This window comes from Rhyacophila brunnea, unplaced genomic scaffold (genome assembly GCF_057557595.1).
Source record: "Rhyacophila brunnea isolate RB1 unplaced genomic scaffold, BYU_Rbru_1.0 scaffold_6, whole genome shotgun sequence".
Classification (NCBI taxonomy): domain Eukaryota; kingdom Metazoa; phylum Arthropoda; class Insecta; order Trichoptera; family Rhyacophilidae; genus Rhyacophila; species Rhyacophila brunnea.
This window is the reverse complement of record NW_028233276.1, coordinates 4,106,511-4,132,745: the sequence shown is the minus strand read 5'-3', so window position 1 is coordinate 4,132,745 and position 26,235 is coordinate 4,106,511. Positions and strand designations below refer to the sequence as shown.

The window sequence follows — 26,235 nt, the reverse complement described above, 5'->3', positions numbered from 1 at the left end:
TGTTACCTATATATTTTACGTAAATTACGTTGCAGCATTAAAAACGTTATGTAAATTAAACTTTTTTTAAATTAAGTATAGGAAAACTATCATATAATATACAACTGTATTCTTAAAATTAGATTTAAAATATGTAAAAATAGTACTTATAAGACTTCTATACTTCTATGCAGCTACTTATTTCTATCGCACCTCACTTAGCTGTTTGTAGATGCCAAAGGTAACAATTAATAGCCATCCTATCATGAACAGTGAGATTATAGATGGCATATTATTTTCTCTTATAATGAAAGACTCATACTTCACTTTGTGACACAGTTAAAACTTTTGTAAATCAAAACATGCTGTAACAGTTGTAATGTGATTTTCTTTTGCACGATTTATATCACCCTGTTTCATCTCTCTCGAACGTTCTGTAAATAATAAATGTTGCTGATAATCACTTTATTTTTTATTAAATATTGAATTTACTCAATTATTGTTTCCGTTCCTGTTCAGACTAAGAAATACGAGAAAAATATGCCTTTATATTGGCGTTCAGTAGCAATTGGAAATTGATATTATTTTGATCCAAATCATATGCTATATTGGGGAAACATTTTCACCATATTCAAATTCTCGTCTTAATATTCTTTTTGGCTATTTTTTCTAACATAGTGGGATTCTTTTCTTATGAAATATATTATTAACATGTTCAATTATACTATTTTTTTTGCTTCCTTGAGTGCATGAGAACAGTTGTTGTACCTGCCTTGACTATACAATAGCAATTCTGACTCTTCCTTTTTTTAAAAGCACTCACCACCCACATATTTGAAATTGAAAGTGTTTGTAAAAACATAGTTTTACATACTTTTATTATTTCGTTATTGCATGACAAACCATAAATAAGTGCTTTTAAACGTCTTAAAGAAGCTGGTAGTTTTTGGGTTTTCTTTTGCACTGACTTGTCATATCGTAAGATGTAATCCCATTGTTTCTCATGATTGCCAATAATACAAAATGAATCAAAACTAACTTGACGTTCGGATTCACTCATTTTTTGGGCACATATTTGAATTGGCAAGAATTTTTACATAGTGCTTCCATGGTATTCAAATATTCTTATATTCATTCACATATTCTTCACCTGAATTGAATGCTTTTTTGGCTTTCTTCCTTTTACACAAGTCTTAAATTACAGCTCTCTTCTTTTTCTCGATTCAAGTGTGTCAATTTATAGTGAAAATACTTTGTACAGATGCACTAAGTAGGTACAACGTCATGTCTGATGACGTGATGTCTACAAGTGCATTTATGTTTCAAGGTGGCAAAGTACCTACTGACAGAAGTATACTGTTATTTATTATGCTCTAAAATAGAGCGATATATTTCATTCTGTGTAAGATCTGCTGGAGATTTCGTAATTTTTTCGATCAAATCATCAATCATTCCCAAATCTCCTCCAAATTTTTGCGTCATAATGGCACACTGGAAGAACAACTAAAACCCGACAATCCAGGATCACTAGGACTATTCGGAGTCTTCAGATGGGGATAAAATCAACCTGGACTATCCAATTTTCACCCAAACATGCAATAAACCTTTTAGACTTTTTTTACTACCATATTTATCATAAAAGTATAGTAAAAAGGTCAACACATGTGCAAAAATGGGCAAGTTTTACCTTATTTACTTATCACAAGTCGTCATGGAATCAATACAAGAAGAATAATTATTGTAGGTTGTAAATTGGAAACTAATGGTGCAAATATGCATTTATACGATGCTTACTAATGATAGGAAGACGTTATAGTTTATATTACGAAACACAGAATATTATAAACATTGAAAATCCTGTAGGAGCCAATAGTACAGACAGAATATTTAAGGTTGAATCATTTATAATTATAACCTAAAAATGTGTTGTCTGAAATAGGAGATTTATTTTTTTATTGTTTCCATCCTTTATTTTATTAGTCTTTTGAGCTTATTGTAATATTCGCCGAGATCTAGTTGGCGACATATTAATTAAATGAAATAGTTCATAACTTAAATCCATTAGAATTTAAATTCAAATTCCAATAGTACCTACCATAGGCCGATAGTATTAATAATAATATTAAAATTAGTCATTTGTACACAATAACAAAAATAATACAATTTTACTGTCACAAAAGCAATTTGTGATAATGAAAGTAGGTGCGATTCATTACAAAGGATAATGATTTTTCAATACAGTGTCGTTATATGTTGATAAAGGCGAGATTTGAAGGTGAAAGTTGAATTAGTGTCATATTCCACGGTGAAATCATAGTTAAATGATACACTAAAATGATTTGTGTAGGGAGCATGTATATTTTTCCGAGTAATAACACACCAACTACAAGTGGATTATTATTCCATGTAATTTAAGATTTTACAAAAAATGTTATATAATCATAACTCTACTTACGAGTATTATTTTAAACAGTATTTTGGGTGTTTTTCGAGAAAAAAATCCAAAAAAAAATTGGCTGGTGTGGTATTTTTTTCTATGCAACAATAGCTCAAAAAACATAAAACACACTATTTCGAATTGGTGTGTTATTACATGAGGCAGTCGATATAACGAGTACCGGTTCAAATTCAGTCGGTACCATTTTCCTCGTTATAACCAAGTTCGACTGTATTTTCAATAGAAAAAGCGAATGTAGCTATGTAACCATAGACAACACGATCATAACTAAGAGGGTAAAGCAGAAACATTGTCCTTAGTTAGGATCATGTTGTCTATGGTTCACCTCGTCTTAAAGCTTCGTTCATTTTTTCTATTGAAAATAATACCATATTTAAAAATTCTCTTTCCTATAGGTTAGGTAAATTATTGTATAATTGTTAAACGATGACAAAAATATGACAACTGCACTTTATAAATGCAATAACTATAAATACATAATAATATTTAATTATAATACTCTTATGTTTCCGTTATAAGTCATTAAGGCTCGCACAAACCAACGCGAATATTCGCAGCGAATTCGTAACACAGCCGCTATCGCTGTCGCTACTGCTTGCATTTGATGCGAATTTCGCGTTTGGCATCACACCAATGTGACAGCGACGCAGGCATATACTAAATACATCAGAAATTTGATTTTGAGCGGCAGTCAAGTTTTAACACAAAACATTTTTTTCCACATTTTTTAAATGCATACCTTTGAGTAATTTTATTGCATATTTTTTCATGTATTTTTTATGGTTTTTTCATTGAAATTACGTGAAAAATTCGCATTTTTGTATTTTCACTAAGTACCCTGTCAAAATATCCCGAAAAAAGCACCCGCCATCGGTACGGAAGGTCTGGTCAAAGGAGTCTCGAAAAAAGCCAACGCCGCTGTAATGCTCCCTACGTACATGTTGTTAATGAACAAACGAAACATTTATGTATGCAGGAGATCTAAAGATACTATGAAAGCCATCAATTTGTCATATATTTGGCTATTTTTTGAGACTCTATTGACCGGACTTTCCATACCGATGCGGGTGCTTTTTTCAGGATATTTTGACGGGGTAAATGCGAATGGAAGGCAATACAGATGAGGGCGTATTCATACCAAAAGTAGTCTATGGTTAAGGATTCCTTAACTCTATACTCAGTATAGTCTATAGTTAAGTCATGCTTTTCGGCAACTTATCCTTAAGATCGAAATCTTAGATTCTGCATGCCGCTCTAAGACGGGCTACATTAGTGATTCTGCATAGTGTTTCGAGCAAAGGAAGTTTTAGTTAAGAAGGATGGTTCTGCATTGCGCTCTTAGTGTAAGTAGAGTCGATAATAGCAATTGTTTTCTGTTTTCAAGCAATGACATTAACATTTTGATTTTTTGGTAATAATATTACACATTTACATGATAGTAATATCATTTAAATACAACACCCTATTCAAAATGATGAAAAAAGTATTATTTTGAAGGTTTTAAAGTATTATAATACGGACATACAATAACTACTAATATGAGAGGCAATTCAACATCATAAAATGAGCAGCTGTAACAGTAGTTATATATTGACCATGTCCGATCTTAATAAGATCGTATGGGCCTCCACAAGGCGTAGGTTTGTATTAACAGATTTTTATTTTTATGAGAAACGGATGTTAGCCACTTGATCAACCTATTCGGTCCATACTCTGACTCCTAACACAAATTGAAAAACAATATGTGCATTTGCCAGATCCAGGATACAGCGTATACATAAGGTTTAAGAATCTTAGATTCTTTATTATAGAAAAAAACATAATTCTTAAATGTTAAGTATATTCAGTATTGAAAACAAATATAATAAAACTTTTTTTTGCAAAATGACAATGAATCTTCTTAGAAGAATCACAATAGCGATACATTTTAGTGCATATTATAATGTGAAACAAAAAGTTCTTCAAATCGTGAATAGGTGTTTGTATAAATACTCGTTTAGGTTGGATTAGTGCACCACGTAACGCCATTGTTGAAGACATTGAAGTATTTTGAAAGTGATTCATGATGTATCCACAATCTACATGATCTGAGTCGCAAAGTGAAGAAGGGTAAACAGGTGGGGCAGTGATCCTAAGAAATGATGAATGTCGTCAGAGAAATTCATAAAATTGAGTGTCACACTATAATGCATCTGATTATTTTAGTCTGATTATATTACCACCCACGGTGGCCGCGCGGATTAAGTGTTGGACTATCACGCCGTGGGTCCCAGGTTCGATTCTTGGGTCTGGCAAGTACACATATTGTTTTTCAATTTGTGTGTGAGTCAGGGTATGGATCTAATAGGTTGAGCAAGTGGCTGACATCCATTTGTCGTAAAAACAAAATCTGTTAATACAAAGCTCTACTCTGTGGAGGCCCATATGATCCTATGAGGATCGGACATGGTCGAGAAAAAAAAAATATTAATAAAACAATATTTTCTTTACCTGAAAATCTCATAAAACATATCCCTTTGTTTTTTGAAAGCAAAGAAGTTTTGCTGAGTTGGAAAATTGTCAACGCTGTCCGTTTCCGTAAAGAAGCACACATTTTTGTTTGATATCTCCGACACGCTGAAGCCACTTTCCTCTTCGTTGAATAGGACACTCGCCGTTTGCATTGCACTCAGAACGTCCACAAATGATGGCAAAAACTGATTCACTCTATCGTTCTGAAGTAAAATCCTCAGACAATTCTTATCAAGAAAAACACTCAGGGATGACTTCTGTTTATATAATGTTGCCAGGGCAAAATAAACGCAATCGTGAACAGATTTTAATAGTTTTCCGGCTGGTAATAAAGGATTGCTACTTTCGACGGCCACAGCTGTATTTAAAACCGAATGCTTAGAACTACCTTCATCTTTTAGTGCAGTAACACTTGTGATCTGCGATTCGTTTATTTTTGTAGCACTGATATTTTTTTCTAAAACTGCCTGCATTTTATTTGGTGATCTTTTGAGAATACGCATTATTGGTTTATGTTTTGTGTTAAGTACATTTTCAGAAGAAATCGTATTCAAGTCGATGTTCTCTTTATCCCCACTTAGCATGTCAACATTTCCAGACTCAAACGAAAGAGATGTTTTAATTTGATTTTCAGTCACTGGAATGTTTATATTTTCATGATTTTCTTCACTAATACAACCGACAAGAGGATTTTTATCATGAAGCATGGGTTTCAATGGTAACATTTTACTAAAATCATCATTATGATTCTCTAGAGGACGGAACTTTGTTGATATACCAGAAGCTAAATCATTTCCTTTGCATTGACTTAAAATACATTCTAAATCTTTCGTTTTGTGATCAAGTTCAATCTCATCAACGACTTCAGTAATTTCAATATTTTCAAATGATTTCTGTACTTCACGGAGTTGATTATTCGATGACTCAACAGTACTTTTATCAGCGTCTTTTACTGATTCGTTTCCCGCGTTAATAACTTGCTGGGAAACAATGAGCGAAATCAAGAAGTAAATTTCAGAAGTGACGTTCATGATTAGATTGTAATTTAACATAGCGTCATAAACGTCAGCTAGAATATTTAGCATTTTAACGTCTAGAACTTTAGCAAGGTCGGGAGTTACAAATGTTATTTCAACCTTAACATTCATTACATGTTTGGAGATTGTCAATGGTGCTTGCATTTTAGGCATCTTCTCCGACCGAGTATTGTTAATGAGACTAAATTTGTCCATAACCCTTTCTCTCTCCGCTTTTAAAATGCTACGCTCTTCATGGAAATTAGTAGCGTGTTCAGGAGCTTTAAAATTATGTACACTTTTAAATGCTTCATTTTGCTCTATTTTTTCATGATATTTTACACCGAATTCAGTCGTGTCCAATCGCGAATTAGATCTAGAACTCAACGAACTAGACTCCAGAGACTTCAGAGAATGGTCTGAGTCAGGATTTGTACAATTCAACCGCGTGGGATTAATTCGGCGTGTATTACTCCGATTAGATTGTCTAGCGTCCCGTCGTTTAGTACCGATCTCCGGAAACATTTCGCTGTATTGAATATTGAGTTTTTCATTGGACGGTATTGTTTTATCTGTTTTGAACGTTTTCTTAGTCATAAGCTCCTCGTCCAGCGACATATTTATGTATTTAACATGTCGTTTTTTCTTGCCGCCTTGCAAATTGTTACTGGAGGCAGGTGCATTTTGCCCTGCCGAATTTATAAAATCGGCAACATATACATTGGGACGACCCCTTGTACTTTTATTAAAACTACCATTGACAGTATGTCCTCTTACACTTGAAATATTAGAAACATCACCGCTGACGTTTTGGCGAGTGATTAAAGCTCTATTATCAAAGCTGGCATCGGACATTGTGTTATTTGGTGATCCATGAATTCCAACAAAGTCATTTGGCCTTCTATGACTTTGATTGCGAACATCGGTTGACATGTAATGCATCTGTAATGCGGCTGATGGATTTTCCATATACTGAGGACAATGATTTTGGTTGGGAACATCAGTTGGCTTGTAATGGATCTGTAATGCGGCTGATGGATTTCCCATATATTGAGGACAATGACTTTGGTTGGGAACATCAGTTGGTTTGTAATGCATCTGTATTGTGGGCGATGGATTTCCCATATATTGAGGACAATGATTTTGGTTGCGAATATCAGTTGGCATGTAATGCATATGTAATGGGGCTGATGGATCTTCCATATACTGAGGAGAATACGGAGCATTCTTGTAATAATTAGACGTATTAAGCATCATGACTTCATTAGCATTCGTATTTATGGGACTAAATAAATTCATGGGAGGCGAACCTTTAATCGGAGTCTCAAACAGATTTCTATTTAATGAAGTATTACCATTGGGAGGTTTTAAAGGTGTCGAAACGGCGTATCTTCTGTCACTCATGCCTGATGAATTATTTGGTGTCACCTCAAGATTTGACAATGCAAATGACTTGTTTGAGTCATCACGCTTCGGAGTTAAAAAACTTACACTAATCGGAGTCTGGCTGTTTTGATAAAATCTATAAGCCTCAAAATTTGGTTGACTGTTTTGGTTTGTCTCTTCATGGAATAACCTCGTGTTGACCCTTTTCTTATCGTCATTAGTGTGATGGACATTTTGAATGCTGTTTTTTATCGGAGTATTAGCTGAGTCGCATCCAGTGGATATGTCATCCGTTTTCAATGCAGGCACTGTTTGTGATTCTGTCAAGATTGCTTTTGAATCTTGAACTAGTGGATCGCTCGCAATCGACGATGTTGACCTGAGAACACTGAAAAACATACGTATAGGGTAAATTACCATTTCTACTACAAGGATTAATTGAAAGGTCTAAGAATACCAGTGGCAAAGGGTGAAGGTAGGCTGTTAAGATCCCATATAAATAGTGCACATTTAACTTTGTCAATCATACATATTTGTTTTTATTGAACTAAGACTACAATTTAGGTGTGGGTAAATTTTTAATTTTTAATTGAACGCCCACGGTGGCCGCGCGGCTTAAAGCATTGGACTATAACGCCGTAGGTCCCAGTTTCAAATCCTGGGTCTGGCAAGTACATATATTGTTTTTCAATTTGTTTGTGTCAGGGTATGGACCTAATAGGTTGAGCAAGTGGCTGACATCCATTTCTCGTAAAAAACAAAATCTGTCAATACAAACCTCTACTGAGTGGAGGCCCATATGATCCTATTAGGATTGGACATGGTCGAAAGAAGAAATTTTTAATTAGATTTAATTAAATTTTCGTTACTGCCCAGGGCGTTAAAACTACTTGGTACGTCCCTGATTGATGTTATATAACAGTTTACTACTTTGAACTTTATGGTCTATCATCACACTGATTACAATGTCATTAAAATCAGCAAGATTACAAACCCAATTAATAGTAAATAGATTATAATAATAAATAACATATATAACATTTAAAATTCTGTACACATCATCAATGCTAAATATTATTAATGCTATATTAGAGAAAACTGATAAAATTTAAATATATGTCATAGGGAAATATTGATAAACCTATTAAAGGGTGAAAAGTCGTGACTAGGCGATGCGCGGATTGTGCAAATGATGCGAGCCGAACAAAATATAATTTATCATAAAAATTCAACATGCATCCTTTCAATGTTATGTTTATTATTATATTCGTAATAATAATAGTATATTCATTGACGTGTTTTCTTTCTCAAGTACATGCGGAACGTTTTTTAGTTATCTTTACACGATTTAAGAATATATTCCTCCGACGCCATCACAAAACAAATTGACGTGCTTACACCTCGACTGTCAGTCTCCGATTGGCGATGACTGCGAAATTTCATTCCATCTACTGTTGAAAATTATTTTCCATTTCACTTATGTATGCTCTTAATAATAATGTAGGGGAGAGCAGGTAGGATTCGTACACAGGGAGCATTCGTACAGTGGGGATATCTTCACTATCCAATTCATTGGCGTGCTCGCGTTTGTGTGTGTGACTTCCGCTCATACGCATAGTGTAACCGCGGGGCAGGGCATCAGTGCGGCCAACAGCTTCGACGGAGCACGCCGATACGTGTTTTCGCTCTACGTAAGTATTTTTTGTATTCACTTTTGAACACGCTTAACTGTTATAAGTTTTGCACGAATGTTATAAGTGACTTAGTATAGTTTATGAAGTGATAACTTCGTTTAATATGTAAATAGTCATTTTAGGCTAACTATAGCGGTTATTTTTATTTTCAATTAATTTGTTGATTTCTCGGTTTGGGGTACCTTCGTGCAGTTATGAGTGGGGTAGATTCGTACTGTAGGAATGCTCCCCATTCCTAACTGCGTGGCAGTAGAAAGATTGTTCACCAAAAATATTATTGTTACAGAACCATGCCGCGAATATATGTGAAAAAGGGGACAAGAACAGGAGACGTTGATGAAGAGGCAATGATGCATGATGCAGCCGTTAGAATCCACGTAAGGTGGACAATCAACTTCTACAGCGGGCCAAGATGCCAATGTGCCAGAAACTCTACCTGCAGAAACAGAGATTACTCAACAAGATCTTCCATGGAGCTCAGCGCCAGTATCACCCTCCTTGCTATCACCTACAATTGCGCCTGCATCTTCATCAACTGTAGGATTAATAACTCCAGAAATTATCCGGCCCTATCCCAGAGTGGACAGAAATGCGTTAAAAAAGTCGAAGAAAGGAAAACTACCAGGAAAATCGAGAATATATACAGATACCCCTGAAAAAAATATACTAGAAGAAATAGAAAAAGCAAAAAAGTTGAAGAAGCAAGAGCAAGAGAGGAAACAAAGGGCTAAGGAGATGAAGCGAGCATTACATTTACTGTCAGATACAAGAACCAAAACAAAGAGACAGAAGAAAACTTCAGGGACAACTAAACCAAAGAGGCAAAATAAAACTGTAAAAACTGATAGTCAGGATGAATCTGATTGTGAGGATGAGGCTAATATGAGTTTAAGAGAAAGTTCTTGTTCTCCCATCGAAGAGACGTCTGAAGGATCGGATACTGAGAATGAAACTCCAGTTACGTCAGAGAACATCAAAGAAGAACGCTTTGTGATAGTAGAGTTCAAGAAAACAAAGACCATTTTATATTATCTTGGGCAGGTGCTTAAAAAATATAGTCCCGTTGAATACAAAGTTTCATTTTTGAGGAAGAAGCCTCATACCTGGAAATTTGTCTTTCCCACTACCAAAGATGAAGGAACAGTTTACATATCAGATGTGGTATGTGTTTTCCCGCTATCAAAATCTGCTTTTACAGCAAGAACAGCCAGGATAATATTTAGCTTCGAAAAAGACCTATCTATGTATAATGTTGGATAGTACAACTATTAAATACATAAGATTAAGACCTATTACTCTAATGGTAAATTTTATAATGTTGATTTATTCGTTCCTTTATTAACAAAAAAATAAATAAAAATGTTATGTTTTTATGACTAAGTAGTTATAAGCACTTTAAAAACAATAACTGTTAATTATTATTACATGAAGGCTGATTCTGTGTTAGCTTTGATCTCAATACATGATTATATTACATTGAATAAATAGCATTTTCTTTAACTGTACGAAGGTTCCCCATTATGTACGAATGTGCCCCACACTATGTACGAAGCTACCCCACGTGTGGGGTAGTTTCGTACGTTTTCCATTTTTCAGAAAAGTTACCGTAGCTTCGCCATGCTGATTTGTATCTAAACTACACTTCACTATTATTAAAGCCAAATATATTGGATATATAGCAGCATTGAAGTTATTTTAAAATATCTTACAGTTTTGTTTTTATACGGCTTAGAGTAAAAAGTGTACGAATCCTACCTGCTCTCCCCTATGTATAAATCGAAGACGAATTATTAAAGATGTAATATATCCTAAGTTTTAAAATTTGTAATAAATAATCGGTTTCTGTATGTAAGTCATTAAGTATTTAAACTATTTTTGAATATTCTTTTGCCAGGGTTTACTAAGTCGTAAATCATTAATTATGGTGTGAAATTACTTAAGATTTAGACCATGTCATGTGGACTTATTGGTTTTTTAAAATAGACATCTCATATTATATTCATTACTGTATAACTTACCATTCTGTCTGATTTCGAAGGTAGTTGGTAAAGTAAATTACAAATTCAGCTCGGGTACATGGAAATTCACTGCTCTGAAATATAATAGAGTAAGTATTGAAAAGGATTTCACAGCTCAATTTAGTAAACACTCCCAGTCCTTACAATTGTATCATTTTTATCACTGGGTAGAAAATGTTTTCACCTATAAACATTGTCAGTCAAACGTTTTTGAAGAGTACACGGCAAAAAAACGATCATCGACAAAATGATAATTGTGCAGGAGAGCAAAAAGTAGAATGAAATCATTATTGCTTGCAAAATGGGTTTAATTTTTGCCTTGACTACACTTTCTTCTCCTTTCATTTATGAAGCAATGAAGTTTTAATGATACCATTCTTGAGAACTTCCTCTGTTGAACAAATCTCAAAAATGTAGTTTTGGATCTTATCGCTTCAAATCGCATCGACTTCGCCCAATAAGCCGTACTTCATAGATAATAGGAAAAAAAGATTAATTTTCTATCATAGTAGATTTTTGAGTTTCCACCGTGTGTCCTTCTTTCTTCTTTACTCGGCGTTTCGGGCTCGTTGCAGAGGCCATTATCAAGAGATGATATGTTTTATGATGAAAATGTAGTGTAGGTATATGAATGTAAACGTTGCTCTAAGAATGTCAAAAGGAATCCGATTAGCTAAGAGCAAGCATTGCTCAGAGTAATCTGTCAAAAAACGTCATGGCTTCCGGCACCATCAGCAAAATCCAATATTCGAGCAGGTATCTCTGGTCGTAACGATTGACAGATTACTCTGAGCAACGTTTGCTCTTAGCTAATCGGATTCCTTTTGACATTCTTAGAGCAACGTTTACATTCATATACCTACACTACATTTTAATCATAAAACGTATCATCTCTTGATAATGGCCTCTGCAACGAGCCCGAAACGTTGAGCAAAGAAGAAAGAAGGACACACGGTGGAAACCCAAAAATCTACTATGATAAAAAAAACAACCGTGAAAGCCTCAAACATTATATAAATTTTCTAGTTGGCGAAACTGTTTTCATAATAATCCTATTGCATTTATGTTTACCCTCTTATATCTGCTATCTTATATTTAATTAAAAATGCGAGTTTTGCTGTCCTTTTTCCTGCCTTATCGGAATCCGTCATTTAATTTATTGTAGAGTCCAACCACTGAATTCTAACAATATATTATTATTTTGTCACACACAAATTAGTAATAACAACATTTAAATATGTTCAAAGGCCAACTATATTAGCATTACTTTAGGTTGACCTATGCTTCCAGATGGAGTAATACTGTCGTGTACTTTTACGATAAGATCAAATTCTGTAGCATTCAATGAGAATATAGATCACTTGAGTAGGCCTACAATATAAGAATGAAACGACCTTATATTCCACACATTTAATCATTGTTTACACGAAGTCGATAAACTGAAGACAGATAAATAATACGCTGTATTTATTTTGTTATTGTTGATTAAAAATACGGTTAAATATTGTACGTACCTCATCATGGCCGGTCTTCAACCACTCCACACATTTTCCGACTTCGATTTCCTCATTTAAGAGACGATTTAATAACGTTTCCGACATTGTTTTTAGATGCAGGAGGATGCATTGCCAAACTTATATTACTTCATATTTTTGACAGCCAGCTACACAACCATCACCCAACGAAAAACAATATATTATTATTATTTTTATCTACACTTTTATTTCTTGTCATTCAGTGTGAAGGTATTTACGGCCGAATACATATAATTAACTGTTGGAAGGAATACTTGAGCATAGATAATACTACATTTTTTTCAAGGAATAAATATTTTTTTGATTTAATTCCGATCTCTTTTTATTAAAATGATATTAAAATTTCGAATCATAAATTCAATTTAATATTTTTTCAAGCAAATGGTTCATACATGCAAAAATATCAGCCTCTCCTTACATTATAATATTATCATAAATCATTTTAAACAATAATTTCAACCATTTTTTAAAAATTTAAATCTTCTGAAAATATTTTATTATTCGAATTTGACTTTGAAGTCCTTGAGATAGGGTTTGCTCTTTCTTCTTCGCGTGAGGTTATATTCTACTAATTTATTTTCCTTTTTCTTGTCGTTGGTCATTCGTCCCTTTTTATTTACTTTTTATACCCGTGCGTCCATTTTTTATGTAGGGATTTGGGATCCTTTTGTCTTCATTCTGATATAGCTCAAGGAACCAGGTAGAAGTTACCTGGACTTCAAAGTCAATATGAATAATAAGAGTTTTATTGGTAGGTAAAACTCCTTTCATTATTCGAATTTGACTTTGAAGTCCTTGAGATATCTGTTTGTTATCACCTGGTGTTGGGTATGCCAAATTCCTGTATGTGACAATGATTCATTGACGAGGTATAGATCATCGTGACTTTAAATGTATAATATGGTTTAATAGAGAAGATAATGTGTTCTTCTCCCCTTCTGATGGTGGTGTGTCCATCGTTCTCTGGTAGTTGTCGTGAAATGTCGACTCACTACGCCAGTTACCTCTCTTTAAGATATCATCTATTGGGTATATTTACAGTTTAAGGAAGCCACCACTGAGCGGACACTGCCTGGTGGTTCTTGCACCCCTGCTTCCGACAGTACTGACCTTATCCAATTCCCTATCTGTCCTGGAGGCTGGTTTTGGTGGTCCTCTTGTGGATACAAATAATTCCGAAATATCCCCACCTTCCTCTCTCCTTGGGTTTGACATGCAGACGAATTTCCGTAACCAGAATACTGGGTCGATGTTTTGATACGTGGAAGCGCTTAGCTTCCATTCCGATTGACAATACTTGGCGGTATCTGTCTTTGCGCCAAACATTGGCCATACAATTATGTGGTCACCTTTATCCACTAATCCATTGTCTACTATTACTGAGTAGTGTGAGGTCATGAACCCTTCGTCCCGATGCGAGAAGCAGCCGAGTAGGTAGCTGTCCTGCGAGACGTTTCGAATTGGTTGTACTCCACCGGTGTTGTTTTCCTAAGATGATCTACCATTCGTCCTGGATCCCAAACCGGTGGTTTGATGGGTTTCGTTTTATGTACCGAAATTGCCTGTAACATATTGTGTTGTACTACCACGTTGATGCTGATATCTAAAATGATAATCGGTTTTCAAAATGTGGCTATGGCTGACTTATGCACCAGGATGGTGTTGTACGACAAACCTTCCATGTTGTGCAAGTAGCCTAGGTATCTGAACAATTCCATTGGTTGAGGGCTATTATGATCCATTAGGTTCATGTTACACCATGTCATTGTCTTCCATTTGTTCCAAGCTGGTTTGTAAGTTTTTAGAGTCGAAGGCAGCCATCTGGAAGTAAGGAGTGCCCTTTCTTCCACCATTCAATTTGATGTTATTTCACCCCACCCGAAATTATCCATAGTTAAAGAGACAGGTCCTGGGTCCTTGTAGGTGGACGGTTGGTCTCCGTACCTACTAGTGTCGTATGTAGGTGAGGTATTGTACTTTGGCCATATTGATGACTGGAGCGTTGTAGCCGTCGGCAATGCAACCTTCCTCGTGGAGGTAGGATTGAAGTTGAGTCGCCCCAGAAGGGATTGGATATGTGCCTGTCTGAGGGACTAACTGTCTTTTTGTACCTGCGTTAGCAGCTGATGGTGACGGAGTGCTACACACTTCTCCGGCGATAGTAACCTCCGCTTGTCGTGTGTGTCCCACGTGATATCCAGGAACCCTCATTGTTGGCTTGGGTTCAGACAGGATCTTTTAATATTTATTAACCACGCTAAAGACTGTAGGAAGGTTATCCTGTATTCCACCTGAACCGAGACTGTTTCTCGGATTGGTTGGCTACTAAGAAGTCGTCTAGGTAAGTGAATATTCTCAGCCATTCTTTCGTAGGCGTTCGGCTACCCAATTGGTCAGGGATGCAAACAATCGGAGCGGCTGACAGCACGAACGGGAGACACGTGAATTGTAGGAGCTCCCCTTGGTAGGCTAGTCGAACGAATCGACGATGTTGAGAAGCCATGGGTACCTGGAGGTACGCCTGGCTTAGATCTATTATTACTAGCCAGTCTTCTGTTTGTAAGACGGCTGGAACCTCGTAATGGTGAATTAGTTTGAATGGTTTTGGCTGTATGAACGCATATAAACGCTTTCGGTTGAAAACAGGGTATAGGGTCCCGCCTTGTTTCTTGATCAGCACATTTATATTTATATCTGTTCCATTGGTGGTGTTTGATGATACCGAAAGGCGATACTTGGATTGCAAAAAATGACTCAAAAAGAATGGTAAAAACCTTAAATCAATTAGAATAAACTTAATCAAATATTTGCTCATGTTACTCTTATTCGAAAAATTTGTCTGGTTGTTCCCGCAGTTTCTTGTATAAGTTATAAAATTCTTCTGTTAAAGTGCTTTAAATATTGATTGGCTTCAAATTATTGGGTAAGTATATATATGCATTAAGAGCAAGTATTTTAATAAAAAACAAACAAGTATTTTATTAAAAAAGTGGGAACTATTTAATATGAACAGCAAGTAAAAAATGATTATTGGTAAGTATTATAATATAACAATGGAAGTATTTAAATTATTATAGGGAATTATTTAAATAATTAATGGTAAGTATTAATATCAATTTGTCAGAATAAAATCTATTTTGGACAGATTTTTTCTTTTACTGAAATAACTTATTTAGTAGCTTCCTTATTATGATAAATTTAGCAGGATAGTATTGTTCTTTCTATCTGGCTCTCCAGAACAGATTGTACTATTAGAATAGTATTTCTCTATTATTTCATGCCTTACGCCCATTCAGTGTAGCAGCATTTGTGTATCTATAAAATGGCTCAATGATGCAATGTCAGTCTCCTGAGCAAGCTTCTAGTGCTTTTAAGATACTATTTCATTTTAACTATCAGCTGTAACTTAACTGCACATTCCGAACCATCAGTTGTAGGTAGCTGTTCTTGATCAAATCGCACTTAGAAGATATTATGTAACCTTACCTTGTGAGATAATTGTAGTGTCTATTATATATATTTTCAACTTTGCAATAATAACAAGACATACTTCAGACTTGTATAGTGTTTATTACATATTATTTTTAATACCAGAATTAAATAATAAGACAGACTTCAGTTGTTTACAATAAATACATTTCTTATGTTCATAAATTCACAATAATAATCAATGGTACCTAACAAACATATGACAGAATAAGACGTTTCCTTCAATTACGTATCAATTACATACAACATATTACTAAAAACGACCACTATCGATCAATGTGAATATATATAATAGTATATCTAAGTATTTTACTCAGCAATCAAAATAATTGACAACACGACACGTCGCTAGCAGGATGGTAAAAGAAAGAAAGAATTTGAAATTGAAAGGAGTGCGCAGGACAAGAACGGTTTGCTTGTAAACAAACAAACAGTGTCGCCAGGCTATTGAAAATTCTCGTTGGATTTCAAACATGTTTGATATTTTACTCTCCGAGTTGCCAGAATTCGTCCGTCAATCACTACGTAAATTCGATTTGTCATTAATACGCAATCATTCGGAACAAAAAAAATTGTTATTGTTTTAAACATTTTTATTGATTAATTTGTTAATTCACACATTAGAAAATGAAATTCATAAAAGAAAACATTTGTGTTGTTTTTACTGTTATATTATTTTATGCAAGTCTACATATAAATAACACAACATTTTAGGATTATTGGAAGACATTCCGATAATCGCAACATTTGACTTTTGACAGCTCGACTTTTTTATTCGTTCGTTGATCAGTATCAGAGAAAAGACAAATCGGACGATTTATTGTCCTCGGACTTTTGGCTCGCTAATGGAGCGCTGGCAATACATTTCATGGTCTTGTTTACATTACATACTATAATAAATTGACAATATTAAAATATTATCTGATTCTGCATTTACACTAATAGTAAAAATAATAATATACATATATAAATAATTAATATACTTAGGTACTTAAAATTAGTAATTTTAAAAGACGTCAAAAAAAACCTTTTTTGTAGTGATGAGTCCAAAACATGTGAAATTATAAAAAATCCACGAACCCTAACTAATTAATTTAGCATACAATTTTAATTGAGATAAATTTAATATCATACTATCAATTATTGTTGTTCCCAAACTGAGATTCATTTTTTTATAAAATTAGACAATAATATGTAATAAAAATGTAGGTACTTAGTTTAAAAACAATTATTAATATGATTTCTGTAATATTTGTAGTACCTACCTAGATTACCTATATTTTTGATCAATTATTAATTTAAGCTTTGAGGTTATTCACATTTATTGTGTGAAATGTCTATCTAGCTCTTTTTTCTGCACTTGTGCGACTTCTTAGTTGATCTTCTTTTAATAATAATGTAATCATACATAGTTTGTTCTTACCGATATTCATGAATGCATAGACTAATATACTTTATATGCGATAATGGTAACCCTAAAATGCCGTACGCCCCATTGAATGTTTTTTACTTTTCATACTATCAAAATAATAATGGATGTTGGTTTTATCTATTGGCCCATGTCATTTAAATAATGATTATTTATTTTTACTACTGATTTTTGAATATTATTTCTTGCTGTACTAATATTTTACATTCAACATTAAAACTGGCGGACTTATACCGATACTTTGAAATAAATACTTACCATTCATTTAAAATTCTGACAGTTGTTATTTAAAAACTTTTCAAAATTGTCTATTAATACTTGCTTCAAAAATGCACGCCATATTGATTTCATTGTCCCCATATTTTGCTGCAAAGTTTTGCCATTTCAAATAGGAGTTTTCCAGCAAAAACTTTTTATGCTGTTTATACTGTTTATGGTTTCCGGTTATACGGAGTTTCGCAAGACGCCGCCGCGCCGCGCCCGCCAAATGACTACGGACGAGCACACAGTCAAGTGCTCGTCCGTGGTGGTTTGGCGGGCGCGGGGCGGCGGCGGGGCGGGCAACTCAAACGTATGAACATGTCTCGACGTGTCCGTAGACAATGCGCGGGGACGGGTGTTCGCGCGTGTTGTTTTGGCGCGTGTAGCTTGGTGGGGGCAAGATCGTACATGCGGCGGGCTCTTCCCATACTGCGCGCATACAGATGTCCGTACTGCATGCACGAGCGCCAACGCGGGAAACGAGCGAGTAGCGGGTGTCTCAAACCATCATGAGCTTACCGCGCGCGTCAGGTGAATTTGTGGTATTATCTTCGCAAAGCATAGATAGTGCGAAGTGATGTAAAATAGGTATACGTTTTATAATTTTGCACTTTTTACTATATAAATAATATTATATGTAAAAATAATATGTTTAAATTTCAATAATTCTTAACACACATACTTATAATATTGTATACTTATCTTACTTATATTTATAAAGATACTTAAAAAATGTTTTTTTTTTGTATACAATTATTCAATATTCTTTCTCATTTATCTCTTTATCTAATTTCTCTGTATTTTACGTTCTTCTTGCTTTATATATTATTAGGCTTAATTATATTATAATTTATATGGAAACTTTGCTGGTTGCAATATCTTTTTTCTAGTCTATTTTATACATATTTGTAATCTATGTAAATGTTTGTTTTCCTTAATAATAAAAAAATATAAACATAATAAAAATAAAATATATTAAGTAGGTACGTCATTTCCATCCTAGAGCCGGGGTGCAAAGTTATTAAGCGTATACTCTACACCTACATTCACACCATATGAAACGAAAAGTCATTTTTAAACTTAGTTTCCTTATATATTATCCAATATATAATCAAAATATGTTATCAACCAAGGGCACTTGATGGAATTTAAATTTAAATTAATAAATATAAATTTACCAAATAAACAGGAATTCACTGTATTAGATGACAGTGTGTATTCACCATTGGTGGTGTTTGAAGATGCCGAAAGGCGATACTCGGATTGCAAAAAATGACTCAAAAAGAATAGTAAAAACCTTAAATCAATTAGAATATACTTAATCAAATATTTGCTCATGTGACTCTTGTTCGAAAAAAATGTCTGGTTGTTCCCGCAGTTTCTTGTATAAGTTATAAAATTCTTCTGTTAAAGTGCTTTCTATATTGATTTCATTGTCCCCATATTTTGCTGCAAAGTTTTGCCATGTCAAATAGGAGTTTTCCAGCAAAAACTTTTCTGTGTTTATGGTTTCCTATCCCTGTGGGTCTATTCTATACTTATCGAACACTAAAGTGATAAATAGTATCACACTTAGGGTAGGTTTGTATCAAAATATTAGCACTTATTGTAACAATTACACGAAGTTGGTTTTTATTGTTGCAATAAGTGCGATATTTTAACAGCAGCAAGATAGGTGCTGTTAAAATATAGCACTTATTGCAACAATAAAAACCAACTTCGTGTAATTGTTACAATAAGTGCTAATATTTTGATACAAACCTACCCTAAGTTTGATACTATTTATCACTTTATTACTTAGGCGGTCGATAAGTATAGAATAGACCCACTGATTTGACGCTGAACACGACCGGACGCGCGCGGGCTACTACGGACACTCTACCCGTGCCCGTCCTCGCGCCTATTCCGCGTATTACACGCCCCATGACTACGGCCAAGCGCTTAGCACACAGTGTTGACTGCCGTAAGCAGTGTTGCCAAGTCAGTTCAGTAGAATGTGTAAAAAAAAATCAGAAGATTTGTTTTAAAAAAAATATTTCGCCGCGGGCTGCAGGTTCCCATTTTTTCATAGTCGGCTCGTTTTTTTTAGGAGAAATATTTCACCGCGGACCGCAGGTTCCCAATTTTTCAAATACGACTCGTTTTTTCCCCGGATAGTGGGAATTTTGTGGAATGAAGTAGATCAGTATATTGCCAAAAATATTAAAAATATCAGTAGATCTACTAAAATTTCAGTAGACATGGCAACACTGGCCGTAGGAATGCCACAGTGTTGAAACGAAGATAACTACTCCAAAAATAATCTCATCTCCTATATATTATTATCCTAAGAGATTTTGTAAAACGCACTAACAGCTCATTTAAGCGACATTTTATTGTTATTTTTACATCTTCACTTCAAAATGTGCGCTACCGATTCATCTACCGATTGAATTGAACACATTTCAGAAATTTTCCATTATTTTACATGTACGTGACGTTTATATCCGATATTTTCTTACACACCGTATACAATCGCCATATTTACTGTTAACGCCTCACAGAATGACGTCTTCGTCGCCTAAGACCTTCTAATCCTTTATTTGATAAACGAATTCGATTATTTTTATTCAAATATCGTAATGTAGGCATTGGCGCACTTTTTTCCGGTGAAAAAACCATAATCTTGGTACAATTCTCTACGTAAATAAAAATCTGACAGGCACGTCCGCCACTGGTGTTCCAAATTTGATTCCATACACTAATATACTTTTTGATTCTTTTTAAATACTTTTTTATGGCTGACACGTTTACACGTTTGCAACAATGTAGTACTAATATACTTTTGAGTACGATATTTATATTAAAATGCATTTTGACAGACTATTCCTAATCGGATCGACTGGTACACATACTTTATTTAATTTAATCATGTTCCCGAGAGATATTAAATGCGAATTAATTCATAACATCGCCTCAAAAATTAAATAGGTTCCCATAACCTCAAAATAAATGTAACGTCATCACATTACAGTATACATACAGTATACACACTATTGTGTTCTTTTTTTTAAGTAAGGCTACAAATACTATTTTTTTGAACCAATATACATATTCATATCGTCATAATCATCATCATCATCATCATCAACCAGGATTAATCCACTGCTGGATGAAGGGTTCCGCAACCTCTATTCTACTACTATCGGTTTAACGAATTTGTGATATTATACCTATTTCTATAGTCTTTATCATCATCGACCTGAACCAATCCACTGCTGGGTAAAGGCCTCCCTAGCCTAATTCTACTCCTTTCTGTCATTTGAATTGCTATATTTATCAAAATCGGTTATATTATATTTATCTACGTATTCATATCGTCATTATCATCATCATCAACCAGGATCAATCCACTGCTGGATGAAGGGTTCCGCAACCTGATTCTATTACTATCGGTTTAACGAATTTATGATATTATACCTATTTCTATCGTCCTTATCATCATCGACCTGAACCCATCCACTGCTGGATAAAGGCATCTTTAGCCTGATTCTACTCTTTTCTGTCATTTGAATGGCTGTATTTATCAAAATCGGTGATTTTATATTATATATATTTATAATGCCATTATCATCATGAGCCTGAATCAATCCACTGGTGGATGAAGGCCTCTCTAAGTTATTTGTATTTTTGTCGGTCATATGAATTGCTATATTTATCAAAATTGCTGATATTATATTTACCCATTCATAATATCGTCATTATCATCATCATCTGGATTAATCCACTGCTGGATGAAGGCCTCTAAGCTGACTCCATACCTTTGGGTCTTATAAATTCCTATTCTAATCAGAATTGATGTATTCCTCTCAGATGTATACATTGCTTCATTATTTATCAACATTTCTTTCGATATGAATGTCCCGCACCAACATTGAAACAAAATAAAGTTAAAATTTATTTTTTACATTGCTTATGTACCTTCTTCTATTCTAAATGGGCCCCGCGGGAGATTAATATTCACGTTATATTGGATCGCTATTTTCATGATAATCACATATTGCTTTGTATTCGAGCGGTTCAGATGTATAATTTATCATATTTAAATGCACGTGATTTAACGAAACATTCATATTACCTATACACATATTATATCAAAATGTCAGTGGTAGCAATCGGTGATTGCCAGCTGTTTTGCTAGACCTAGCAGCCTGAGGTGGTATCAGGCAACATTCTGAAGGCTAGACACCAGACCAAACAACGCGGATGACCTCCAATTTGTATTGGCAGTGACAAGGGAAATCTATGGCGTCGTCTATGCATTCTTTACAATAATTGTATTCAAATCCAACACCATGTCATTAGGATGCCAAGCTGTCTGCAAGACCTAGCGAGACAGACTGGCGAGAGCCAGCTGGCTCAGCTAGTATATATTATTATCCTAAGAGATTTTGGAAAATGCACTAACAGCTCATTTAAGCGACATTTTATTGTTATTTTTACATCTTCACATCGAAATGTGCGCTACCGATTCATCTACCGATTGAATTGAACACATTTCAGAAATTTTCCATGTTTTTACATGTACGTGACGTTTATATCCGATATTTTCTTACACACCGTATACAATCGCCATATTTACTGTTTACGCCTCACAGAATGACGTCTTCGTCGCTTAAGAGCTTCTAATCCTTTATTTGACAAACGGATTCGATTATTTTTATTCAAATATCGTAATGTAGGCATTGGCGCACTTTTTTCCGGTGAAAAAACCATAATCTTGGTACAATTCACTACGTATAATATCTTTTGACAGCGGGGTACGCCACTGTCCGCCATTTCATAGTGAACGTGATATTCCAAATTTGATTTTTTTTAAATACTTTGTGGCTGTTCACTCAATCTTTTTTTATTGAATAATTACCTAGGCTACTAATTTCCATAGACCAGAATATAGTCATATTAAACTAACAAAGTTGCCATTGCAAACAATGAACGAAATTAATACGAATTGTTATAGTCATCAAAATGTGTGATATTGTATAATATCTACCTATTTTTATAGTCCCTATCATCATCAATCTTGACCTATCCACTGCTGGATGAAGGCCTCCTCAGCCTTATTCTACTCCTTACTTACACATGAATTGTTATATTTATCAAAATCAGTGATATTAAATTATTATCTACCTATCTATATATATTGCCATTATTATCACGAGCCTCAATAAATCCACTGCTGGATGAAGGCCTTTCTACGTTGATTGTATTCTTGACAGTATTGAATTTCTAATGCTATTTAACTATATATTCATATCGTCATCATCATCATCATCATCACACCGACCTGAACAAATACACTGCTTAATAAAGACCTCCCTAGCCTGATTTTACTCCGTTCTGTCATATGAATCGCTGTATTTATCAAAATCGGTGATATTATATTTATCCCTATATTCATATCGTCATTATCATCATCATCATCAACCAGGATTAATCCACTGCTTAATAAAGACCTCCCTAGCCTGATTCTACTCCTTTCTGTCATATGACCATATTTTTTTTAGCAAGGCAAAGTTATTCTTGCGGATCATCTGAGCACTATGCACGTATGCATCGGTGGTATAGCTCCACCAGTCAATCCCTGGTGGAAGTTTGCGCTAGTTACATGAGGAGGATATGTTTACCAACGTGAAGCCTCAAAGGCTTGGCGGGAGGCTCTCGCATACTCCTCTGCCCTCGTTTCCATAACTCGCCTTTAACGAAACTTTAAATCCCGAAAACTAATTAAAAATTTCAACCATCGGGGAGGAGCGTCGCGGGAGACGAAGTCTCATTTACTGCAGATGATACTTCCGGATCACATGTTGTGTTGACGATGAGAGAAGCTACTTACTTTCCGATAGTCAAAAGTAACGTTGACAGTGCTCGAAATAGAAAATATCACGAACCGGAACGCTATATCATGTTTCAAAATGTATTGTATATTATATCCAGACGCGCACACAGAAAATTGGTTTGGGGGGGGGGTACATTTTGAAAATTTCCATAATGTTTTTTCTATTGATCTTTAAGGGTTCAGAGTTAATAAAATAATTTCCCGACGTTTCAAAAACGGAATACCGTACTTTTAGAGGGACATTCCCTTACCCAGACACTCCACCCTTTGAGTATAGCACTAAACGTTCACTTATTCCATTCACAATCAGAAATCGAAGACTGTTTTACTGAGAAATCAAATTTCCCTAACCAACTAGGCCTAGGAATAATATCTCGATTTATCGAAAATCTCATTGATGATTTCTCGAGAAAAGATAATTCTCGAAATTCCGGAAAAATAATTTCTAGAGATTCGAGATTGGCCTTTTCTGATAATTTCTCACGAATTCTCGATTACAACCTATACACCCCACTCAGGGACGGCTCTTGTATAGGAGCAAAGGTGCACTGATCTCCCAAATTATTACGTAACTATGTAATAATAAGTACGTATTCAAATACCTACATATTGTATGAATTAATTATTGTAAAATATCTTTAATTTGTCGCCCGTCTGCACGCATAAAATGCGCATAATTTCTGGCGGCCTGCATGTATGCGGAGGTACGTCCTTCGTAGTATTAATTGTGCAGGAGAGAAATCGAACCGCCTGGCGATGATTTTTTTTTCACGCTGCCGATAATGTGGGCTCATGTGATCTTTTTTTATTTCCGAACCTGCAATATTTACCTCACTTGGGACACTGTGCCTCCCAATCTGAGCTTACGAGCGCAGACGACATTTCACGACAATGCTGTGTTTGACTGGCGCGAATAATAACAACTCACAAACGCTTTTGAAGTCGGTACAAGATTCCCGCGTAATATTTCAAATTATTATATTATTATTTCGTACGTTATGAGGTAAATGCTACGTTGTTTGCCATATAATATTGAATCGATCAAAATATCGATTAGAGTGATATTGTGTTCATTAAGTTAGGTGTAGCAATCTCAACATACAAATACCAATTTTATAATTATTTTACCTTTAAAAATTAAATAATTTTATTATGCCTAGAGCAAAGTAAACTTGTAAGTAAGTAATTGATAAACTATTAATAACCTTTACATAATATAATATACATACTACAATTTTTTACGTACCTACTTATACTACTCTAAGAGAAGTAGTTATTTAACAAAAGCGTTACATTGTAACAATTTCTACAATATTAGGTATTTCAATAGTGTATGTGGAGTATGAGCGTTATTTTGAACGTAAAAGAGGCTAAAATATTTTTTAAGAAGATGAACAAAGCAATTTTCCAATGTCAATTATTGAAGAAAAGAAATATAAATTATTCTATCAAATACAATATTCATGTTACCGAAGTATTTTTCATTTTGAATACGTCTTTCAAATCAGTCCCATTTGGAGTGCAATTCTGGAGTTGAGGTGTACAAAGTATTAGCAATTTTTTAACAGATAGTAACTATATCCCGTTGAAAAATCACCGATCCATAGTATTTATCAAAATGATATAGCGCGTAGGTATATGCGGAGAATGTGGGATGCAAATTTCCGAAAGGGGAGTATAAGATATGCCCGAATTGCGTCAGTATGTGAACTTCAACCGACCATAACCCGCGTACTACCTATCGGAGCTACACAAATGAGGAGTTTACGGCTTTGTACCAATGACATATTGTCTAAAATACTTGCATCAGTTATAATTTATGGAAGTTAGGAGTGTCAAACGTGGAAACTACGTTGGCACATATGAAATGTATTACAATAAAAATCGAAAAGAGTTTGTATGCCTTTTGCATCATACCTACCATTGGGTCTATTCTATACTTATCGAACACTAAATTGATAAATAGTATCAAACTTAGGGTAGGTTTGTATCAAAATATTAGCACTTATTGTAACAATTACACGAAGCCGGTTTTTATTGTTGCAATAAGTGCGATATTTTAACAGCAGCAAGATAGGTGCTGTTAAAATATAGCACTTATTGCAACAATAAAAACCGGCTTCGTGTAATTGTTACAATAAGTGCTAATATTTTGATACAAACCTACCCTAAGTTTGATAATATTTTTCACTTTATCACTTTAGCGGTCGATAAGCATAGAATAGACCCACATATCCAGAAGCTTGGACTTTATAACTTTGACAATAAATAAATGCTGTCGGTGAATGTGAGCGTCGTTTCGTTTCTCAACCCCCCCCCCCAAGATGTATTATATATTTAAGCATAAGCCTACCTCCACTCTGAAGGCTATTGCCGATTTTTTTCAATACCACAAAAACGAAAATGCATGTCTTTGCATGCACTCCCTAATTTTATGATCACCGGCCGCCACTGCTGACCCCAGCTACTGAAAATCAGAGCATTTCCATGAAACCTACTCTGAAACGGTGGTGATGTTACCTACTGACCGGTTTAAAAGTAGGGACCTACCTACTTAACCACGATTATCTTTTAAATTTTA

General features: G+C 34.7%; 2 protein-coding genes and 1 long non-coding RNA gene across 3 annotated transcripts in view; 2 read left to right on the top strand and 1 right to left on the bottom strand.

The window, feature by feature from the left end:
• Positions 1-10,384, top strand: part of LOC147065120 (uncharacterized) — a 578,962-nt gene extending 568,578 nt beyond the window's left edge. Inside the window, exon 2 of the mRNA XM_085956776.1 lies at positions 9,117-10,384. Within this exon, the coding sequence (XP_085812902.1) occupies positions 9,335-9,700 (366 nt within the window). The 5' untranslated portion in view covers positions 9,117-9,334 and the 3' untranslated portion in view covers positions 9,701-10,384. The remainder of the gene's footprint in view (positions 1-9,116) is intronic.
• dlt (codanin-1 like protein dlt) overlaps positions 1-12,804 on the bottom strand; it is a 39,390-nt gene extending 26,586 nt beyond the window's left edge. The window contains exons 1-3 of the mRNA XM_085956769.1: positions 12,577-12,804; positions 11,063-11,136; positions 4,928-7,738 (exon numbers count right to left, since the gene is read on the bottom strand). Coding sequence (XP_085812895.1) covers positions 4,928-7,738; positions 11,063-11,136; positions 12,577-12,663 — 2,972 coding nt within the window. The 5' untranslated portion in view covers positions 12,664-12,804. The remainder of the gene's footprint in view (positions 1-4,927; positions 7,739-11,062; positions 11,137-12,576) is intronic.
• LOC147065109 (uncharacterized) overlaps positions 1-26,235 on the top strand; it is a 459,822-nt gene that overhangs the window by 20,908 nt on the left and 412,679 nt on the right. The gene's annotated exons all lie outside the window — the stretch shown is intronic.